General features: G+C 38.8%; 1 protein-coding gene across 3 annotated transcripts in view; it reads right to left on the reverse strand.

Moving 5' to 3' along the window:
• Positions 1-3,294: 3,294 nt before the first annotated feature.
• Positions 3,295-20,640, reverse strand: part of CFAP91 (cilia and flagella associated protein 91) — a 61,661-nt gene continuing 44,315 nt past the window's right edge. For 2 of the 3 annotated variants that reach the window (XM_045540193.1, XM_045540195.1), the window contains 2 exons: positions 11,604-11,765; positions 3,295-3,326 (listed from right to left, as the gene is read on the reverse strand). In XM_045540193.1, the coding sequence (XP_045396149.1) occupies positions 11,605-11,765 (161 nt within the window). In that variant the 3' untranslated portion in view covers positions 3,295-3,326; position 11,604. Of the gene's footprint in view, positions 3,327-9,945; positions 9,984-11,603; positions 11,766-20,640 lie in introns of those variants that run through there. The other variant, XM_045540194.1, reaches the window with a different exon arrangement.

A 20,640-nucleotide genomic window follows, 5' to 3' on the forward strand; every position in this document is an offset into this window, starting at 1 on the left:
AATGCTTCATCTATTCTAAACTTTGAATGCATATTAAATTACTTGGGAAGCTTTTTGAAAAAGTCCCCTTGCTTGTGCTCCACTTCTGAAGATTCTATCTTAATTGGTCTTGGGTGAGGCCCAAGAACCATTTTTTTTAAGTACTCAGGTGGCTTAGCATGCAGCCACAGCTGAGAACCATTGTAGCCCTCACTTCCAGTTTCGTCAACATTTGACACCTATATTAACAGATATCTCCTTCAATTTTAGTTCAGTTTTCTTGGAAATTCTGCATAATACTTATGGCTCCTTCTACCACTCTGATGTCCGCTAGAGAGGGAGCCCTTATTCTCAACACCTCAAGTTTCTACAGAACATGGGGTGCTCATTCCTCTCCCTTACCTGCTGGCGCGGATCAGGGAAAGGCAGATAGCACATCCATGTTTTCTTTGCCTCTTACTCTTCCCCAAATGAGGTGGAGAAACTCATCTGATTGGTTAGAGACTGACATTCACTGGGCCACTTTCTACATGGTGGTAGATGTGGTTATTTTCCCTTAAAAAGTAAGAAACATGCTTCACCCATCTTTCTTTTGCTGTCTATCCCTTAGTGATGGTAAAAATAGCTAATTGGTGTTTATTGGGTACTTACCATATGCCAGGGGCTGTTCTAAGCCTTTTATATAAATCAATTCATTACATCCTCACACAAACCCCAGGATGTACATTCTATGGTTGTGCCATTTTAGCCATGAGGAAACTAAAGCTTAGTGAGATTGAATAACTTGTCTGACACACTGAAATTGGACTGGGATTTCAATCCAGACAGTCTGGGGCAAGAGCCTATGCTCTTAACTTCCACGCTACTATACTGCTAGGGTTCCAGCTGGCTTTTGTTTCATAAGGGGTAAGCAGGGTTGGAGGCCATTCACTGTCACTCACGTGCTCACTGGGACTCTGCATTCTCCTAGTAACATAGTCTGTAATACACCGTCCAGCTTGTTGCATAAAAGTACTCCAAGTCTTCTTTGCAGATACAACTCTAGCCCTAAGTAAGTACCATGGTCTAGAATTGAGTAGGGGGATGAGAGTTAGTGGGAGCTCCCCTGAACCAAAATACACTCAGACTCTAATTCAACTTGTCTGGGAGTTCTGTACTTGAGGAATTTGGAATCTCCAACAATTTGTGCTAACAGTTTCTCATCCCAAAGAGATCCTTTACCCACACTGCACTTTTCCCTTAGATTTTTGCCTTGATTATTCCTAAGCATTTTGAAGAGAGGCAATGTCTTTGTTAAAAGACACAAGAATTCACTATATCTGATTATGCATCCATGCAAACAAAGTTTTCTACCTCAGAAATAAGTTCATCATGATTTTGTATTGCTATTGATTGTACTAGCCTAGCCCCAATTCACTACATGACTCCTGTCACCATGATCACATGGCTTATAAATATGAGTTTTTCTCATCACCATATAGGTGTTTTATTTTTAAGAGCAGGGGTTATAAAGGTTGGGGTGTTTTAACTCAAGCCATTATAAGTAGAGGGTTATCAGTACCAGGAAAAAGTTTTCCTCTCCTGATAAACTTCAATTAGTCAATGAGAATTCTATAACAACTTCATTTTCCTTTTTGCCTTGACTGTCTAAAAATAAAACTTGGCTTTAAAAGACTACATAGAATAAATATTTTTATAAAATATTCTAAGTTTCATTATATATACCTTTGATTAAAAGCTACTTTACTTTTTTATTTTTTAAGGTTAGTCAAGTGAAGCAGTGGTAGTGGAGAAGGAACAAAGGACTCTATAACTGGTTGTGATCAATTGGTTGTAAATACCACTGCACTTGGACCAGCAAAAGCTACTTTAAATTTTTGAATTTTTTAGTCATAGACAAGCCACCGGAAAAAATAAATAAATAAATTTTTGAATTTTAAGACAAAATTTAAGTGCGTCCTTATGAATGCAGTAATTTTCTGTTTGTCAGTGATCTTCAGGGGAAAAAACATTGTCCCAATCTTAGTCTAGGACAAGGTAAATCCTTTCAAATTTGTATGATCAGGTATTTTTTCAGCTCAGAAAATTTTCTATTAAACTTTGATTATTGTTTCTATTTTATTTGTTCTTCTTCAGGAATTCCTATTGCTTGTGGAATTGGTTATCCAGGACTAACCTCTTTGTTCTTTTCATCTTCTGCCCTTTCCTTCCCATCCCATACAGGATAACTTAATAAATTTGTCACCAACATCACCAATTTTATTCTCTGCTGGGATATTTCTGCTCTTTTAAACTGCATCTAAATGAACACATAAATTTTGTCATTGTATTTTTAATCTTCTTATTTTTTTTTCCATCTTAGCCAGCTTCCTTTCCTTTCCAGCCGGCATCTGTGTATCTGTCTGTTTCTTGGCCTTCTCTGTTCTTGTTATTCCCTACTTCAGTTTCTGAAGAGACTCTTTCTTTTTGCCTCCTAGTGAAAACACCAAGTAGATGTTTCTGAACCTTTTCTTATTTCTTATAGTAAGATATTTTCTAAGATAGGCTTTGATTCTGTTTTAACATACATTTTCCTGTGTAAATTCTTTACATGGGCTCCATGTTGATTTTCTTATTGATACTTTTGTTCATTTATTGTTTCTCCTATTTGCCAACCTTTGCATGAGGAGGGATCCATCCAGCTCTGATGCTTGTCAACACATGGAATGAGCACACTGCGCTCCAACAGCGTCCTCTCAAAGGGCATCGTGTGAATATACTTCTTAGATGTAAAGTTCAAAGGTGGGTTGATGTGCCATCGTATGAAGGGACCAAAGTTTATTTTTCCATTCCAATGGAGATGGACATTTGGGTTTCCAGTTTGGGGGCCACCATGAATAGTACTATGATGAACATTCTTGTCATGCCTGTTGGTGCACATACTCATGCATTTCTGTGGGATATATATCTAGGAGATAAAATGCTGAGTCATGGGGTATCTACCTTAGTAGATAATGCCAATGTCCTATAAAAAGCAAACCAAAAATACTTAAGAAATATTCAGCAACATTTCTTTTTGTTTGATTCAATAAGCCAGAATATCCTTACAGTTAACAAAATGTTGAAATGAGACTTAAGAAAATTTCTCTTGAAGTAGTGCATCTAGAAAATACCAAAGAGAATAAAACTCTTTCTTGTTAATGATAATCATTTACAATTATTGAGAGCTTAAGGAAAATAAATCTCTCTTCTCATGAATCACACATCAACAAGCCCATGAAAGCAGCACACTGTGGGAGAAGCACAGCCTCCTGGAATTCTTTATGATGCTTTGTATGGCTTCTTTTTTTAAAAAAAAAAATTGCAATCTGTAAAAAAAAAAAAACATATGTTTATGATTATGTCATCTTTTAGAGATACTCACTACCAGATCAATACATCAAAAAAATTACTGTGATGCAATGACATAGAGCCCCAGCTTTGAAGTCAGACGACCCCAGACATAACCTAGCTTTGCCACTCATGAGCCCTATGGATCTGATGTACCTTACCTCACAGTGTCTTTTTCTAAATTCTAGCACTTTAAAAAAAGCTTTACGTTAACTGGGTTATCATTGAAAACTTAATATGAGACATCATAAAAAATCCAAACTGCATAATGATATCAACGTGAGGAAGGTAAGTCTCTGGCCCCTCAGTGTGACTTCCAGTCCCCAGTTTGCATGCCTGGCAATGACTATTTACCAATTTCTTTCAATCTTTTCAGAAATATTCTGTGTATATTGCAGGAATAATGCACACATATATGTGTTTGTATACGTGCATATATATTTCTAACTTTTTAAAACTTATACCCTTATTTTATTACCCAAACATCACTTGACTATCAACAGAACAACCAGACATGTACCATAATAATTAAATTACTCATATTTGATTTTTGCCATCTTTCAATCATATAAAGACTATTGCTGCTTACCCATTTTTCAATTTTATCATCTTAAAGTATGTTTGTCAAAGTAGGTGGGTAGAATACATTTTATCTAATAATATGTTGGCTTGATTTATAACTTTTAAATACAATATTTTCATATGATATGAAGCTTCAATTTATATCTTTGACTGGGTCTTGCAAATATCAGGAGCAGATTTCACAAATGTCATGCTTATGAATGTCCTGAAGAGCCATTTTCTGTGGAACATTTGTTTGGGAAAAGTAAAGTTGATGTGTAGACATTGGAGGTCATAAAATCACTGTTTCTGATTACCTTTCCATTTCACTTTGACTTACTGCAAAACACATTTTACTATTTTAAAAATATTTTTAATTGACAAAGAAAGATTATATATTTGTCATACACAGCATGATGGTTTGAAATATATACACATTGTGGAATGGCTCAGTTGAGCTAATTAACATTTGTACTACTTCACATACTTGTCATTTTTTTGTGGTGTGAACACTTAAATCTACTCTTAGCAATTTTCAAAATACAATACATTGTTATTAACTATAGTCACCATGTTGTACAATAGACCTCTTGAATTTATACCTCCTGTCTAACCAAAATTTTGTATCCTTTAACCAACATCTCTCCAACCACCCCACCCCATCAGCCCCTGGTAACCACCATTCTATTCTCCACTGCCATAGAATTCAACATTTTTTTTATTCCACATGTAAGTGATATCATATGTGTATGTATGCATATGCATTATGCCTGGTATTATGCTGGTATTTCTGTGCCTGACTTATTTCACCTAGCATAATGTCCTCTAGGTTCATCCATGTTGTCACAAATGATAGGATTTCCTTCTTTTTTAAGGCTGAATAGTATTCAATTGTGAATATATACCACATTTTCATTATCTATTCATTTGTTGACGGATACAGGTTGATTTCATATTTTTGCTATTGTGAATAATGCTGCAGTGAAAGTGCAGATATCTCTTCAACATACTGATTTCATTTTCTTTGGATATATATCTAGTTGATTGCTGGATCATCTGGTAGTTCTATTTTTAGTTTTTTGAGCAACCTCATACTGTTTTCCATAATGGCTGTAGTAATTTACATTCCTACCAACAGTGTGCAAGGTTTCCTTTTTCTCTACATCCTTGCCGACACTTATCTTTCATCTTTTTGGTAATAGCCATTCTAACATAACAGTATAAAGTGATTATTATAGCTTTAATTTGCATTTCTCTAATGATTAGTGATACTGAGCATTTTTTCATATACTTGTTGGCCATTCCTATGTCTTCTTTTAAGAACTATCTATTCAGGTCCTTTGCCCATTTTTAAATTGGGCTATCTGTTATCTTGCTATTCAGTTGTTTGAGTTCCTTTTATATTTTGAATATTAACCTATTATCAGATGTGTGGTTTGCAAATATTTTCTCCCATTCTGTAGGTTGTCTCTTCATCATGTTGTTTCTTTTGCTGTCCTGAAACTTTTTATTTATTTATTTATTTTTATTTTTTATTATTTCAGCATATTGTGGGGGTACAAAAATTTAGGTTATGTATATTGCCCTTGCCCCACCCCCCGAGTCAGAGCTTCAAACGTGTCCATCACCTAGACAGTGCGCATCGCACTCATTATGTATGTATATATCCATCCCCTCCCCCACCCACATCTGCCCGACACCCGATCAATGTTATTCCTACAATTTGATGGTGACTACATGTGGTGCTTATTTTTACATTCTTGGGATACTTCACTTAGTAGAATGGGGTTCCAGCTGTATCCAGGAGAACATAAGAGATTCTATATCCCCATTGGTTTTTATAGCTGAGTAATACTCCATGGTATACATATACCACATTTTATTAATCCACTCATGTATTGATGGGCACTTGGGTTGTTTCCACATCTTCGCAATTGTGAATTGTGCTGCTATAAACATTCGGGTGCAGATATCTTTGTTATAGAATGTCTTTTGTTCTTTTGGGTAGATGCCCAATAATGGGATTCCTGGGTCAAATGGTAGGTCTACTTGTATCTGTTTAAGGTATCTCCATATTGCTTTCCACAGAGGTTGCACTAGTTTGCAGTCCCACCAGCAGTGTATGAGTGTTCCTGTCTCTCTGCATCCACGCCATCATTTGTTGTTATGGGACTTTTTGATAAAGGCCATTCTCACTGGAATTAAGTGATATCTCATTGTGGTTTTGATTTGCATTTCCCTGATGATTAGAGATGTTGAACATTTTTTCATATGTTTGTTGGCCATTCATCTGTCTTCTTTTGAAAAATTTCTGTTCATGTCCTTTGCCCGCTTTTTAATGGGGTTGTTTGATTTTTTTCTAGCTGGTTTTTCTGAGTTCTATATAAATTCTTGTTATTAGCCCTTTATCAGATGTATAGCATGCAAATATTTTCTCCTATTCTGTAGGTTGTCTATTTGCTCTAGTGATGGTTTCTTTGGCTGTGCAGAATTTGATCGGGTCCCATTTATTTATTTTTGTTGATGCTGTGATTGCTTTTGAGGTCTTATTCATAAATTCTTTGCCTAGGATGATGTCTATAAGTGTTTTTCCAATGTTTTCTTCTAGAATTCTTATGGTTTCATGCTTTAGGTTTAAGTCTGTTAACCACCGTGAGTTGATTTTTGTGAGAGGTAGGAGGTGCAGATTCTGTTTTCAGTCTTCTACATGAGGCTATCCAATTTTCCCAGCACCATTTATTGAATAGGGATTCTTTTCCCCAGTGTATGTTCTTGCTTGCTTTGTCAAAAATCAGATGGCAGTATGAAGATCATTTTATGTCTGGGTTCTCAGTCCTGTTCCATTGGTCTATGTCTCTATTCTTGTGCCAGTACCATGCTGTTTTGGTTACTATAGCCTTCTAGTATAGCTTGAAGTGTGATAAATTGATACCTCCCAGTTTGTTCTTTTTGCTTAAGGTTACTTTGGCTATACGGGGTCTTCTCTGGTTCCATACGAAGTATAAAATTATTTTTTCTAGATCTGTGAAAAGTGACACTGGTATTTTAATAGGGATTGCATTGAATCTGTAGATCACTTTGGGTAGTATAGACATTTTAACAATGTTGATTCTGCCAATCCATGAACATGGTATGGTTTTCCATCTGTTCTACTTACTCACAAAAAACAATGGTGAACTAGCACCTCTTGTATTATCCTGGATGGAGCTCGAGCCCATTCTACTAAGTGAAGTATCACAAGAATGGAAAAACAAGCACCACAGGTACTCACCATTAAATTGTTACTAATTGATCAACACTTATATGCACATATGAAAGTAACATTCATCAGATGTTGGGCAGGTGGGAGGGAGGAGGAGGGGATGGGTAAATGCACATCTAATGGGTGTGGTGTGCACTGTCTGGGATGGGCATGCTTGTAGCTCTGACTTGGGCAGTGCAAATGCAATATAGGTAAACTAAACATTTGTAACCTCATAAAATTTTGAAATAAAAAAAATAAAGTCTAAAGTCCAAAGTCTTCTTTAAGTATCATCTAAATGAGATATGGGTGAGACTAGACTCAAGGTACAATTAACCCTGTGGCAAAATTCTCCAGTTGTGAACATATGAAACCAGATAAATTATGTGCTTCCTAAATACAATCATGGGAGACAGGGATAGGAAAGATATTCCCATTCCAAAAAGGAGAAAAGAGAAGGAAGGAAGGGTGATGGGTTCCAAACAAGTTCAAAACCTAGAAAGGCAAATTCCACTGGATCTTAAGGCTTGAGACTAATCCTCTCTGGCTCAGTGTCCTACCTTCTAGGCCCACGGGGGTTGCAGCATCATCCCCACAGCTCTATGAGGTGTCCCTGCTCCTTTCACTCTGTGATGTCCCTCTCTGTAGCTCTAGGTAAGGATCCTGCCCCCGTGGCTCTGCTGGGCCTGGGTCCACCAGGTGGTCCTGCCCTCAAGGATCTGGGTGGAGGCTGTCCAGCCTTTTGAAACTGAGGTGATGGCCCTGATGGTCTTTGAATCTCTTTTGGGCTCCTTTTTCCTTCTTCTTGAAGAATAGTGCACATTTGCAGCTGAACGAATAGCTCTATAGTCCTATCCTGTCAAATTCAAGAAGTTCAATAGCCTTCTTTAATTTCATCCCATCTCTGTCTCCTTCAGTTAAAATTGGCAGTGTTTCTGTTCATATAATCCCATAAACTCTACCTGTTCGCCACACCCTTAGTGTTCTACCAGAACAAGCTTTCTCATTTTTTTTGATATGAGTAGGCCGAGAATTTCCCAAATCTTCAAATTCTGGTTTCTTTTTGCTTAACCATTCCTTCCTCAATTTATCTCTTTCCTTTTGCATTTTGTTATAAGTAATCAGGAGGAACCAAGTTGCTCCTTTAACACTTTGCTTAGAAATATCCTCAGCTAAATATCCAATTTTATTGCTTGCAAGTTCTATCTTCCATGAAACAGTAGAACACAGTTCAGTCAAATTCTCTGCCACTTTATAACAAGGGTTACCTTTCCTTCAGATTCTAATAACATATTCCACATGGGTAACTGAGACCTCACCAGAATCACCCTTAATGTTCATATGTATAGCATGCACCTCAAAACTCTTCCAGCCTCTACCCATAACCCAGTTCCAAAGCCATTCTCACATGTTTAGGTGTTTGTTACAGTAGCACCCCACTCCTGGGACCAAAATCTGTCTTAGGCAGTTGGGGTTGTCAAAATAAATTACCATAGACCGGATGTATTAAACAATAGAAATTTAGTTTTCTCACTATTCTAGAGAAGTCCATAACAGTAAACATAGTTATTTTAAAGTCTATGTCTAATAATTCTAATATTTTAGATCCCTTTAATTCTGTTTCTGTCATATGTTGTTTCTGCTGCTGCTTGTTCCAGTTGTCGTGTCTCCTCATGTACTTGAATATTCTTGATTGTGTTCTAGGAATTGTATATGAAAGTTTGCTTGTGAAAATAAACTGAGGTCTAGAATGATGTTAACTTTCTCTAAGTAGCAATTAAGTTTTATTTCTGACAGGTTCTTTGAGGCAATAGGAAGGAAAGATCACATTAATTCAATTTCTGGGACTGAGATTTTTTTAGATCATTCAGATTAGAAGCTAAACTGTAGTACATGCCAGGGACAATTCACTTCCAGTTCACCCTTACTACTAGGGCACACCCTTTGGAGTCCCTACCCAAATGGGGGCGGTTTATCAGGGCCTCAAGCTTTTCTCCATGTTTTTGTCCCCCTAGTTTTGCAAAACTTTTAAAATCATCACTCAGCCTTCTGGCCACATTTTCTAGAATTGGCATATTCACCCAGGAGAAAAATGGCTCCAAATGCCAGACCCAACTCTCTGAATTTCTGTCTTCTCCTAGATTTTGGCCCAGAAATTCTTCATTATTTTATTAGCTCTTTGTGCCTTCAAGCTGATTGAAAATATATATATTTTTAAGTCAGTGGTCCATGCCAGCTGCCTCTTTCCCTACACATTATTAAGTAATCTTACATTTGTTTTTGGGGGCTAGTTAACTAAGCATCAATTTCCAACCATTTAATTTATTGGTCTATCACTTTTGCTGAGTGTCTGTAGTTAGCTGGCAACTGGATTTTTTTTTTTTTTTTGCAACTAGGTTTTATAATTATCATGTATACTTTACATAGGTTTTAATGAAATGTACTTTATTTTCACTAAGTATAAAATAGAAGATGATTTTTGTACTCCTCTAGCTTGATTTCACTGGTCACCATGGATAGAGCAGACATCATAATCAGAAGTAAATGCAGATTTATTCAATTCAAACTGTGTAAATTATTAATCTCATTAAATTTGCATATCATAAAAATGACTACCCCAACCCTAAGGCTTACTTTTATCATAATAATAAGGCAAAATACTTTGGTCTTTGAATTTATATTTTATAGGTAATATATAACATTATACGTAAATACATGGCTTAAGGCCGGACATGATGGCTCATGCCTATAATCTTAACACTTTGGGAGGCTGAAGCAGCAGGATCACTTGAGGCCAGGAGTTCAAGACCAGCAACACAGTGAGACCCCATCTCTACAAGAAAAAACAAAAAATTAGCCAGGCATGGTGGCCTGTGCCTGTAGTCCCAGCTACTCAGGAGGCTGAGGCAGGAGGATCACTTGAGCCCAGAAGTTTGAGGTTGCAGTGAGCTATGATGACACCACTGCTCTCTAGCCTAGGCAAAAGAGTGAGACACTGTCTCAAAAAATAAAATAAAAAATATATATACATACATACATGGCATATATTTTCAATGATTTTAGAAGTTTATATTTTATTATTAAAGATAAAAGCTTTTTTGCTATAATTTACAGCCAGAGCTTGATATTTAAGAATCAATTTGCCAGTTTTCTCTCTGCTGTCTTTCTTAACTTCCCCCTCACCTTAACCCTCCTTCCATAATCCCCTTTGATTGGGACTTAAGGTTACAATAGATTGCTCTGCAGAAGGTCTTTCAGTAACATGTTCATGGGCAAACCTCAAGTGAAGGGAAATTATTTGTGTAAGATATACAGTTAGTAGCAGAGCTGGCTAAGACCCAAACCTTCCAAATGCTAAGCTAAACTTTCCCCCAGCCTTGGTACTTTCCCCCAACCTGATAGTTAGCACACCCTTGAGGCAAAATAGCAAAAGATGTGCCACTCCCATGGAAGGGTTGAGGGAGAAGGTACAGGCAAAGTTAACTCCATTTCCCCTTCTCATAAGGATTTTACTTTCAATGCACTCTCTAGCTTTGTCTTCCTAGTGACCTGATAAGGGAGTGTGTGTCAACTATGTTACTAAGCAACTTTAACTACTTAAGGTAAAAATGACCCCTGATTGGTAAATTGCATCAGGACTGGGAGGATTATAAACTATGATTAATATCTAATAGGAAACTGTAGCTTTGAGTTTCTGTGAATGTGTTGACTTTTGTAACTGGGCAAATCCATTGTGGGGACCCTGGAAGCTATACCTCGGAATTATTATAAGAGATTCTGGCCCCTGGGGTATGAGGCTTTTAAGGCAGGGAAGCTCCTGTACCCACTCAATGTGAACGTCTTTTCCTCGTACCTGAGCTCTGTAACCTGAGGTCTAAGAAAATAGCTGTGTTCTGTGTGTATATGGCAAGGGCTCCTACAGGAACAGAAATGTCTGAGGTTGCCCTGCTGGAAACTGTGTTTCCTGTTTTACATCTTTCTAAGTGGATTATGCCAAATGTGGCCTATGTTAGCGTTGTGAGTGTGAGTGTTTAGCTGAGCCTAAGACCACGCCCCAGTGAGCATTACAGAAGGCGTCTGGGCTAGAATTGGGCAGGTTCTGTGTCTCGTGCTGTGCTTACAGCCAGCACAATGCATTCTACTTCTGTAAGGACAAGCTTTTTTAATAATGCTGACACAGTCTGTAGCTTTATTTATGATGGGGTACAATCCTTGCTAAAAGAACCCACACAAATAATCTGAAGTCCTATTTTCTGGATCACAAGAATCCAACTGCTGTAATATCAACTCTAATTCTCTAATAATTTCGATTGTAGATGCTACAACCTAGATGAAATGTGCCAATTTTAAGTACTTAATTTTCTTAAATAATAAACAATCTTTTCGCATTTTCATGATGCTGCTTTTCCTCCTCTCTCTCTCTGCTTCCTTCCAGATGAAAAATTAAACTCACCTTAGCTGTTTTCCTCATTTTGAGTTTCTTTCTCAGGTAAGACGTCAGCATCTGAGACCTCACCTTGCTGTTGCTCAGTTACTCTCTTTTGGACCATGGCTTCCGTGTGCCTGTGGATGATCTGATGGGCTGCAAGAATATGTTTCCGCTGTGCGTTCCTCACTGTGCCAAAGTGACAGAAGAATTTTTATTCTGAAAGTCTGAATGAAACCATTCCCAAATATTTTCAAGAGAGTACCGATAGGAATGATAATGTTGCAAACTTCATTATTTTCTGACTTAGGGCTGATTGGGTTAAATAAAAGTTACCTGTTCTCTGCTTTAGAAGGACACCTCCTAAAGGTAAATGAAACCCAAGTCTTACTTCTTTCTGCTCCCTCTGTTCCCACATTTTAGTTCAGCCCATCACACTGCTCCCCACCAGGCTGGCTTCCAGCCCCCTCAGCAGCTGCCCAGGCCTGCAGTGCCTGCACTCCCATTCCGACCCTGGTGGCAAAGCCCAGCTCAAGTCCCAGCTCCCCCAGGAAGCTCCTCCTCTGATTCTGTCAGCCCACATTTACCACTTACGACACTTGAGTTCATACCAACCCGCTCAGCATTAAAGCATTCATGTGAGTTACATTTTGTTTTCTACCTAGATTGTAAATGACTGAAAAATAAAGGCCTTGTCTCACACTTCTAACATGGAGGACACTTGTTGATGGATGATGAGTTTCTGAGCTCATGGTTTTAGAACGTGACCCTAGTTCCAAATTCTAAGAATATTTATTATCAAGGCTTAGTAAAGAAAATACTAAACATCTAGGATTGAATCAAGATGGCGGACAAGAAAAACTGCCAGCCAGAGTGCTTCTACAAGAAAGACAGATTTTAGAAGAAAGTGAAAAAAAATAAACAGGCAGACAAACATAGATCAGACGAGGGTCGGAAGGAAGGGTGCCTGAAACTACAGGAGACTCCACAGGAAGAAGTTGCAGAGGAGAACTGGAAGGAGAAAGGCCCCCAAGAGGCTTGGAGACCAGCAACAAGCATAGGTGGAGCAGTTACATTTCCCCTCCCTTGCATTGTGGAATGCGGGTGGGCTCCTGAGGAGAGACCTGCCCACACCAGCCCAGAAACAGCCACCACCAATGAGCTGTGAGCCTCTTGCAGACAGGGCACCAGGCTCCCAGCTCCCTCGGGGCACCTCCCAGTCTGCAGACCCGAGCCAATCGGCAAGCACCATATTGCTTCATTCTCCCCTGCCCTTTCCCTACCGGCAGCTGCCGACAGAGGCAATTTAGCCACCACAGAGAGACATCTGCAGGGAACAGGGCCTTTCTTTTAGGGGACCTACAGTAGACTGAGGGGTACTCAGATTGTGAGCTCCCTACCCACCAGCCCTCCCAGGTGCAGCTTGCCTGGTGACTCCAGGAGAGTGAGGCAAATCCTGAGGCAGAGAGACCGATCCAGCTTGGGAACCCCCTGGGTGACTTGAGACCAGCACTCCTCTCCCTGGAAGGGTCAGGGATTGATCTCCAGGGCCCAGGGGACAGGCCTGCAGACCAGATCCCATACACCCAGGTCTCAATCACATTGCTCTGGGGCACAGAAGGGATATTTGTGAACGACCCTACTGAGTGTATGTGCCTTCAGCATGCATGAGGGGCAATCCTCCTCACACAGGAAGGTCGTGCGTCCAGCCTAGGCTGTGATCCTGGGCAGGGAACCTCCTGGCCTGCATGACAGCCAGGGTAGATACACTGGCTTGAGGTCCTGCCTGCTGGCAGAGGCCTGGGAGAAACTGCGGAATAGGGGAGGGTAGAAAGGAGCAAGGCCTGCTCTAGACTGTAGGTCTCAGACAGCCCCACCCCACACGCAGAGTTTTCTGCTGACTGGGGCCATTCCAGTCCCTCCCTGGCAGCTCTGCCCAGAGGCAAAGAACAGACCTTTGACCCCTGCTTACAGCATTTGTGGAGCTTGAGGCCAGGCTCACCCAACCCAGCTCTGCCCAGACTCACTCCCTGACCTGTCCCCAATGAGGTACAGAATAAAGACACACCTGGAAGTCCCAGGGCCCCACCCACCACGTGAAGTGCCTCTCCAGAGGAACAAGAGCAGCTTACAGGACCCCAAAACAACACTGCAGCCTGCTCCTCCCAGCAAGCGCCACCTACTGACAGGGAGGTCATTCTGCACACACTTTTACTGCATCTACTGACTCATCATATAGGGTGTGGTCGAATCTCACCCACAAATGCCACCTACTGGCCCACAGACTAAACAGGGTATGTCATTATCTAAACGAAAATCTAAAGGTAAGAAGCAACAGCTGATCCAAATGGGAAGGAATCAGCGAAAGAACTTGGGAAGTATGATGAATCAAACGGGAAGCACACCTCCAAGGAGGAACACCAGCTCTCTAGCAATAGACATTAACCAAATTCAGAACACAAAAATGCCAGAAGAATTTCAAACACGGATCGTAAGAAAACTCAACAATATGCAAGAAAAAATGGATAATCAACACAAAGAAACCATTAAAAAAAATCCAGGACTTGGAAGAAAAATTCACTAAAGAAATTGAAATATTAAAGAAAAACCAAACTGAACTCCTGGAAATGAAGAATTTATTCAGGGAACTACAAAACACAGTGGAAAGCCTCAAGAGTAGGGTAGATCAAACAGAAGAAAGAATCTCAGAGATCAAAGATAACACCTTCCAATTAAATAAGTCAGTCACAGAGATAGAGAAAAGAAATGAGAGAAAAGACCAAAGTCTGCAAGAAATGTGGGATTATGTGAAGAAGCCTAACATGAGAGTTATGGGCATTCCTGAGGGTGAAGAAGATAATACGCAAGGGTTGGAAAAGCTATTTGAAGATATAATTGAGGAAAATTTCCCAGACCTTGCTAAAACTCTAGATATACAGGTTCAAGAGGCCCAAAGGACCCCTGGGAGATTCATTGCACATAGGAAGACACCACGTCATGCAGTTATAAGACTGACCAAAATATCCACTAAGGAAGCCCTTCTTCGAGCTGTAAAGTGAAAGAAACAAGTAACCTACAAAGGAAACGCCATCCGAATAATGCCAGATTTCTCAACTGATACCTTACAAGCAAGAAGAGACTGGGGCCCCATTCTCCCTCTTCTGAAACAGAATAATGCCCAGCCTAGAATCTTGTACCCAGCAAAGCTAAGTTTTGTATATGAAGGAAAAATTAAGACATTCTTAGGTAAACAAAGACTGAGGGAATTCTCCAAGAAGTCCTCAAAACAGAGTTGCACACAGGCGAGCACAAGAAACACTCATGAATGCAAAACTACTCAAAAGCTAAAGATCAAAGGCCAGATACCACAATGGCTCAAGAGAGAAAACATAGCAATGAAGTTCTACCCAACAGGATGAACACAAATCTGCCCCCCCCATCAGTTCTCTCAATAAATGTGAATGGCTTGAACTCCCCACTCAAGAGACATAGGCTGACCCAATGGATAAAAAAAAAAAAAGTCAAGTATCTGCTGTCTCCAGGAAACTCATCTAACCTGCAAAGATTCATTTAGACTCAAAATAAAGGGGTGGAAATCGATATTTCAAGCAAACGGAAACCAAAAGAAGGCTGGCGTGATGGTTTTAATTTCAGATAACTTAGTTTTTAAATCAACAAAAGTAATGAAAGACCAAGATGGTCACTATTTAATGGTGAAGGGTACAGTGCAACAAGAAGACATAACTATACTTAATATGTATGCACCCAACTTAGGAGCACCCAGATTCATACAGCAAACCCTATTTGATCTAAACCAAACGATAAACAGCAACACCATAATAGCCAGAGACTTCAACACCCCACTGACAGCAGAGGACAGATCCTCCAAACAGAAAATAAACAAAGAAATAATGGACTTAAACAGAATGCTAGAACAGATGGACCTGACTGACATTTATAGGACATTCTATCCAAAATCCACTGAATATACGTTCTTCTCATCAGCTAATGGAACATTCTCTAAGATTGACCATATCCTAGGACACAAAGCATGTCTTAAAAAATTTAAAAAAATAGATATTATACCATGCATCTTCTCAGATCACAGTGGAATAAAAGTAGAAATCAACCCAGACAGAAATTCTCATTTCTACTCAAAGTCGTGGAAGCTAAACAACCTTCTCCCGAATGATTATTTTATAAATGAGGAAATCAAGACGGAAATCAAAAGATTCTTTGAACTAAATGACAAACGAGACACAAGTTATCAAAATCTGTGGGACACAGCTAAAGCAGTCCTGAGAGGAAAGTTTATTTTCATAAATGCCTATGTCCAAAAGACAGAAAATTTACAAATAGGCAACCTAATGAATAGACTCAAAGAGCTGGAGAAAGAAGAACAGACCAACCCCAAACCCAGCAGAAGGAGTGAAATTAATAAGATCAAATCAGAACTAAATGGAATGGACAACAGGAAAACTATACAGCAGATTAATAAAACAAAAAGTTAGTTGTTTCAAAAGGTAAACAAAATCGACATGCCTTTGGCTAGACTAACTAAGAAGCAGAAAAGAAAAGTCTCTAATAACCTTCATCAGGAACATGAAAGGAGAAATTACAACTGATGCCACAGAGATATAAGATATCATCTATGAATTCTACAAAAAACTTTATGCACATCAACTGGAAAATGTGGAGGAAATGCACAGCCTCCCTAGGCTCAACCAAGAAGAAACAGAATTCCTGAACAGACCAATATCAAGAACTGAAATCGAAGCAGCAAGAAAAAAACCTTCCCCAAAAGAAAAGCCCCGAACCAGATGGTTTCACACCAAAATTTTACCACACCTACAAAGAAGAACTGGTGCCTATCCTACAAAAGTTATTCCACAACATCGAGAAGGACAGAATCCTCCCCAACACATTTTATGAAGCCAACATAACTCTGATACCAAAACCAGGAAAGGACGCAACAAAAAAAGAAAACTACAGACCAATATCCCTTACGAATATAGATGCAAAAATTCTCAATAAAATCCTAGCAAATCGAATCCAGGTGCTTATCAAGAAAATAATCCATCACGACAAAGTGGGCTTAATCCCAGAGATGCAGGGATGCTTCAATATACGCAAATCTATAAATGTAATTCACCACATAAATAGAAGCAAAAACAAAGACCATATGATCCTCTCAATAGATGCAGAAAAAGCATTTGACAAAATTCAACACCCTTTTTATGATAAGAATGCTTAACAAAATAGGCATAGACGGGGCCTACCTAAAAATGATACAAGCCATATATGAAAAACCCACAGCCAACATCATACTGAATGGGGAAAAACTGAAAGCATTCCCACTTAGAACTGGAACCAGACAAGGTTGCCCACTGTCCCCACTGCTATTCAACATAGTTCTAGAAGTCCTTGCAAGAGCAATCAGGCAAGAGAGCAGAATCATGGGTGTCCAAATGGGGACAGAAGAGATCAAACTATCACTCTTTGCTGATGCTATGATATTATATCTAGAAAATCCCAAGGATTCGACCAAGAGAGTCCTAGAATTGTTAAATAAATTCAGTAAAGTCTCAGGATACAAAACCAATACACACAAATCAGAGGCATTCATATATGCCAATAACAGTCAAACTGAGAACCAAATCAAAGACTCAATACCCTTCACAATAGCAACAAAGAAAATAAAGTACCTAGGAATATATTTAACTAAGGAGGTAAAAGACCTCTACAGGGAGAACTATGAAACACTGAGGAAGGAAATTGCAGAGCAAGTAAACAGGTGGAAAACTATACCATGCTCATGGATTGTAAGAATCAACATTGTTATAATGTCTATACTACCCAAAGTGATCTACAGATTCAATGCAATCCCTATTAAACTATCAACATCATTTTTCACAGATATAGAAAAAATAATTTTACGCTTTGTATGGAACCAGAGAAGACCCCCTTTAGCAAAAGCAGTTTTAGGCAATAAAAACAAAATGGGAGGTATTAATTTACCAGACTTCAAACTATACTATGAGGCTATAGTTATTAAATCAGCTTGGTACTGGCACAAGAACAGGGACACAGACCAGTGGAACACAACTGAGAATCCAGATATTAAACCATCCTCATATAGACATCTAATCTTTGACAAAGCAGACAAAAACATACGCTGGGGAAAAGAATCCTTATTCAATAAACGGTGCTGGAAAAACTGGATAGCCACATGTAGAAGACTGAAACAGCACCCACACATTTCACCTCTAATAAAAATCAAATCATGGTGGATAACAGACCTAAACTTAAGGTGCGAAACTATTAGAATTCTAGAAGAAAATGTGGGAAAAACTCTTATAGACATTGGCCTAGGCAAAGCATTTATGACTAAGACCCCAAAAGCAATCACAGCAACAACAAAAATAAATAGGACCTTAAATTAAATTAAATTATTTGATTAAATTAAAAAGCTTCTGCACAGCCGAAGAAACTGTCACAAGAACAAACAGACAACCTACAGAATGGGAAAAATTTTTCGCATGCTACACATCCGATAAAGGACTGATAATTGGAATCTATTTAGAACTCAGGAAAATCAGCAAGAAAAAATCAAACAACCCTATCAAAAAGTGGGCAAAGGACATGAATAGAAATTTTTCAGAAGAAGACAGATGAATGCCCTACAAACATATGAAAAAATGCTCAACATCTCTAATCATCGGGGAAATGCAAATCAAAACCACAATGAGATATCACTTAATTCCAGTGAAAATGGCCTTTATCAAAAAGTCCCAAAACAATAAACGTTGGTGTGGATGCGGAGAGACAGGAACACTCATACACTGCTGGTGGGACTGCAAACTAGTGCGACCTCTGTGGAAAGCAATACGGAGATACCTTAAACAGATACAAGTAGACCTACCATTTGACCCAGGAATCCCATTATTGGGCATCTACCCAAAAGAACAAAAGACATTCTATAACAAAGATATCTGCACCCGAATGTTTATAGCAGCACAATTCACAATTGTGAAGATGTGGAAACAGCCCAAATGCCCATGAATACATGACTGAATTAATAAAATGTGGTATATGTATACCATGGAGCATTACTCAGCTATAGGAAACAATGGTGATATAGCATCTCTTGTATTATCCTGGATAGAGCTGGAACCCCATTCTACTAAGTGAAGTATCCCAAGAATGGAAAAAGAAGCACTACATGTACTCACCATCAAACTGGTTTCACTGATCATCACCTAAGAGCACATTTAGGAATAACATTAATTGGGTGTCGGGCACATGTGGGGGGGGAGGGGATGGGTGTATACATACATAATGAGTGTGATGTGCACCGTCTAGGGGATGGACAGGCTTGAAGCTGTGATTCCGGGGGGAGGGGAGACAAGGTCAATATACATAACCTAAACTTTTGTACCCCCATAATATGCTGAAATAAAAAAAAAATCTAAAAAAAAAAAAAAAAAAGAAAAGAAAATACTAAGCCTCTAAGCCCTATGAAAGGAGTGGTGATGATGATGGTGATGATGTTAGCAGTTTGCATTTGTCCTTGCTTTGTGCCAGCCACTATTTAAAACCGTTGATGTATAATTATTCATTTAATCCTCCTACAATCCTAAAATAGAGTATTGTTAATATCCTCATTTTCAGAAGAAGAAACATAGACACAGAGAGGTTGGGTAATTTACCCAAAGCCATACAGCTAGTAAAGGACAGTAAGAGGCACTGTGGGTTCTTTGCTATTCAGGTATCAGCTAGTTTACACAGGATAATTCACATAGCAGCTGTTAGCACTTCACAGTAGTATGGCTGAAACAGTGCAGGCTTTGGACAAGTTATGTCCAAGTACTAATTTCCTTAACTGAAAAACGAGAATACACTTACAGCTGTTGTAAGAAATAGAGATAATGTACACTTTAAAATGCTTAGTGCATTGCCTCGGACTTAGCATGCATTTAAAATTTGGCAGGTACTGTTACTGTATATCTATAGACAGGCCTTTTTAAGGGCTTGCCAATGATCCACCAGGTTTTTAAAAGTAAGATATCTCAGAATGGTCTGTATATATCTTAATTTGGGGTAAAGAGTATATATCATACATATAGGTTCTCTTACTTAAAAAGAAACAAAAGGTCCTATCCATATGGCTTTTCTGATTTGGCATAAATATAAAGGGCAAAGGCTAAAGACTAGTCCACCTTTCCCACAGACAAGTCCTGTTGGATTCATTTGGCTTAAGTTCCTCCCCCAAATCCTTCCCCTCATCCCCAGGAGAAGTTGGGGGGTGGATATCAAACTAGAGGGATCTTAAATCCGCTGTTTGTCCCTCTCCTTTAATTCCCACAGGTGAAATGGCTCTGATGTAGGCTGACCTCACTTTGGACCTAGGACAAGGGGAAAGGAGTTGCATACTTTCTGAAAGATCTAGAAAACATAATGTCCCTTTTATAATATAACATGACACAGAAATATGTACTAACTGACCTGAAAATTAAAACTAAAATTAAATTTTGTTGGTATAGGCACCGTCACACAATGTTGATACAAGTCAACCATTGTTTTGTGGGGCAATTTGGTAGTATCTATCAAAATGTAAAATGTACACACCCTATAGCCCAGCAATTATACTGCTAGGAATTTTCTCTCATAAGCATGGCCAGGATATGTGTAAAATATATTGACTGCAACACTGCTAGTAATAGGAAAATACACTGGAAACAAACTAAATGCTTATAATTAGAGGTACTGGTTTAACAATTATGCTACAACCATGTAGTGGGAAGATAAGGTATTTCTTTATTCTCTCCAAGTGTGTTAGAACTCTACCATCCCTTTATCCCGGAGTAAGCGATCTGTGATGTTGCATACTTTCCTGCTTAAACCTGCCCAGAATTACCTTACATAATTCTCAAAGCTTCTGAGCTGCTCTTTCACTTAAAAATATTGGTCTGTGCCCCTCCCTCTAAGATCAGACCTGCCACCAATATTCTCAGAGCTGCAAAAGGGTCTTTTTTTCTTTTTAGGACATTTTTCTCTTCTTTAT

The sequence above is a fragment of the Lemur catta genome, chromosome 1 (assembly GCF_020740605.2).
Source record: "Lemur catta isolate mLemCat1 chromosome 1, mLemCat1.pri, whole genome shotgun sequence".
Lineage (NCBI taxonomy): Eukaryota > Metazoa > Chordata > Mammalia > Primates > Lemuridae > Lemur > Lemur catta.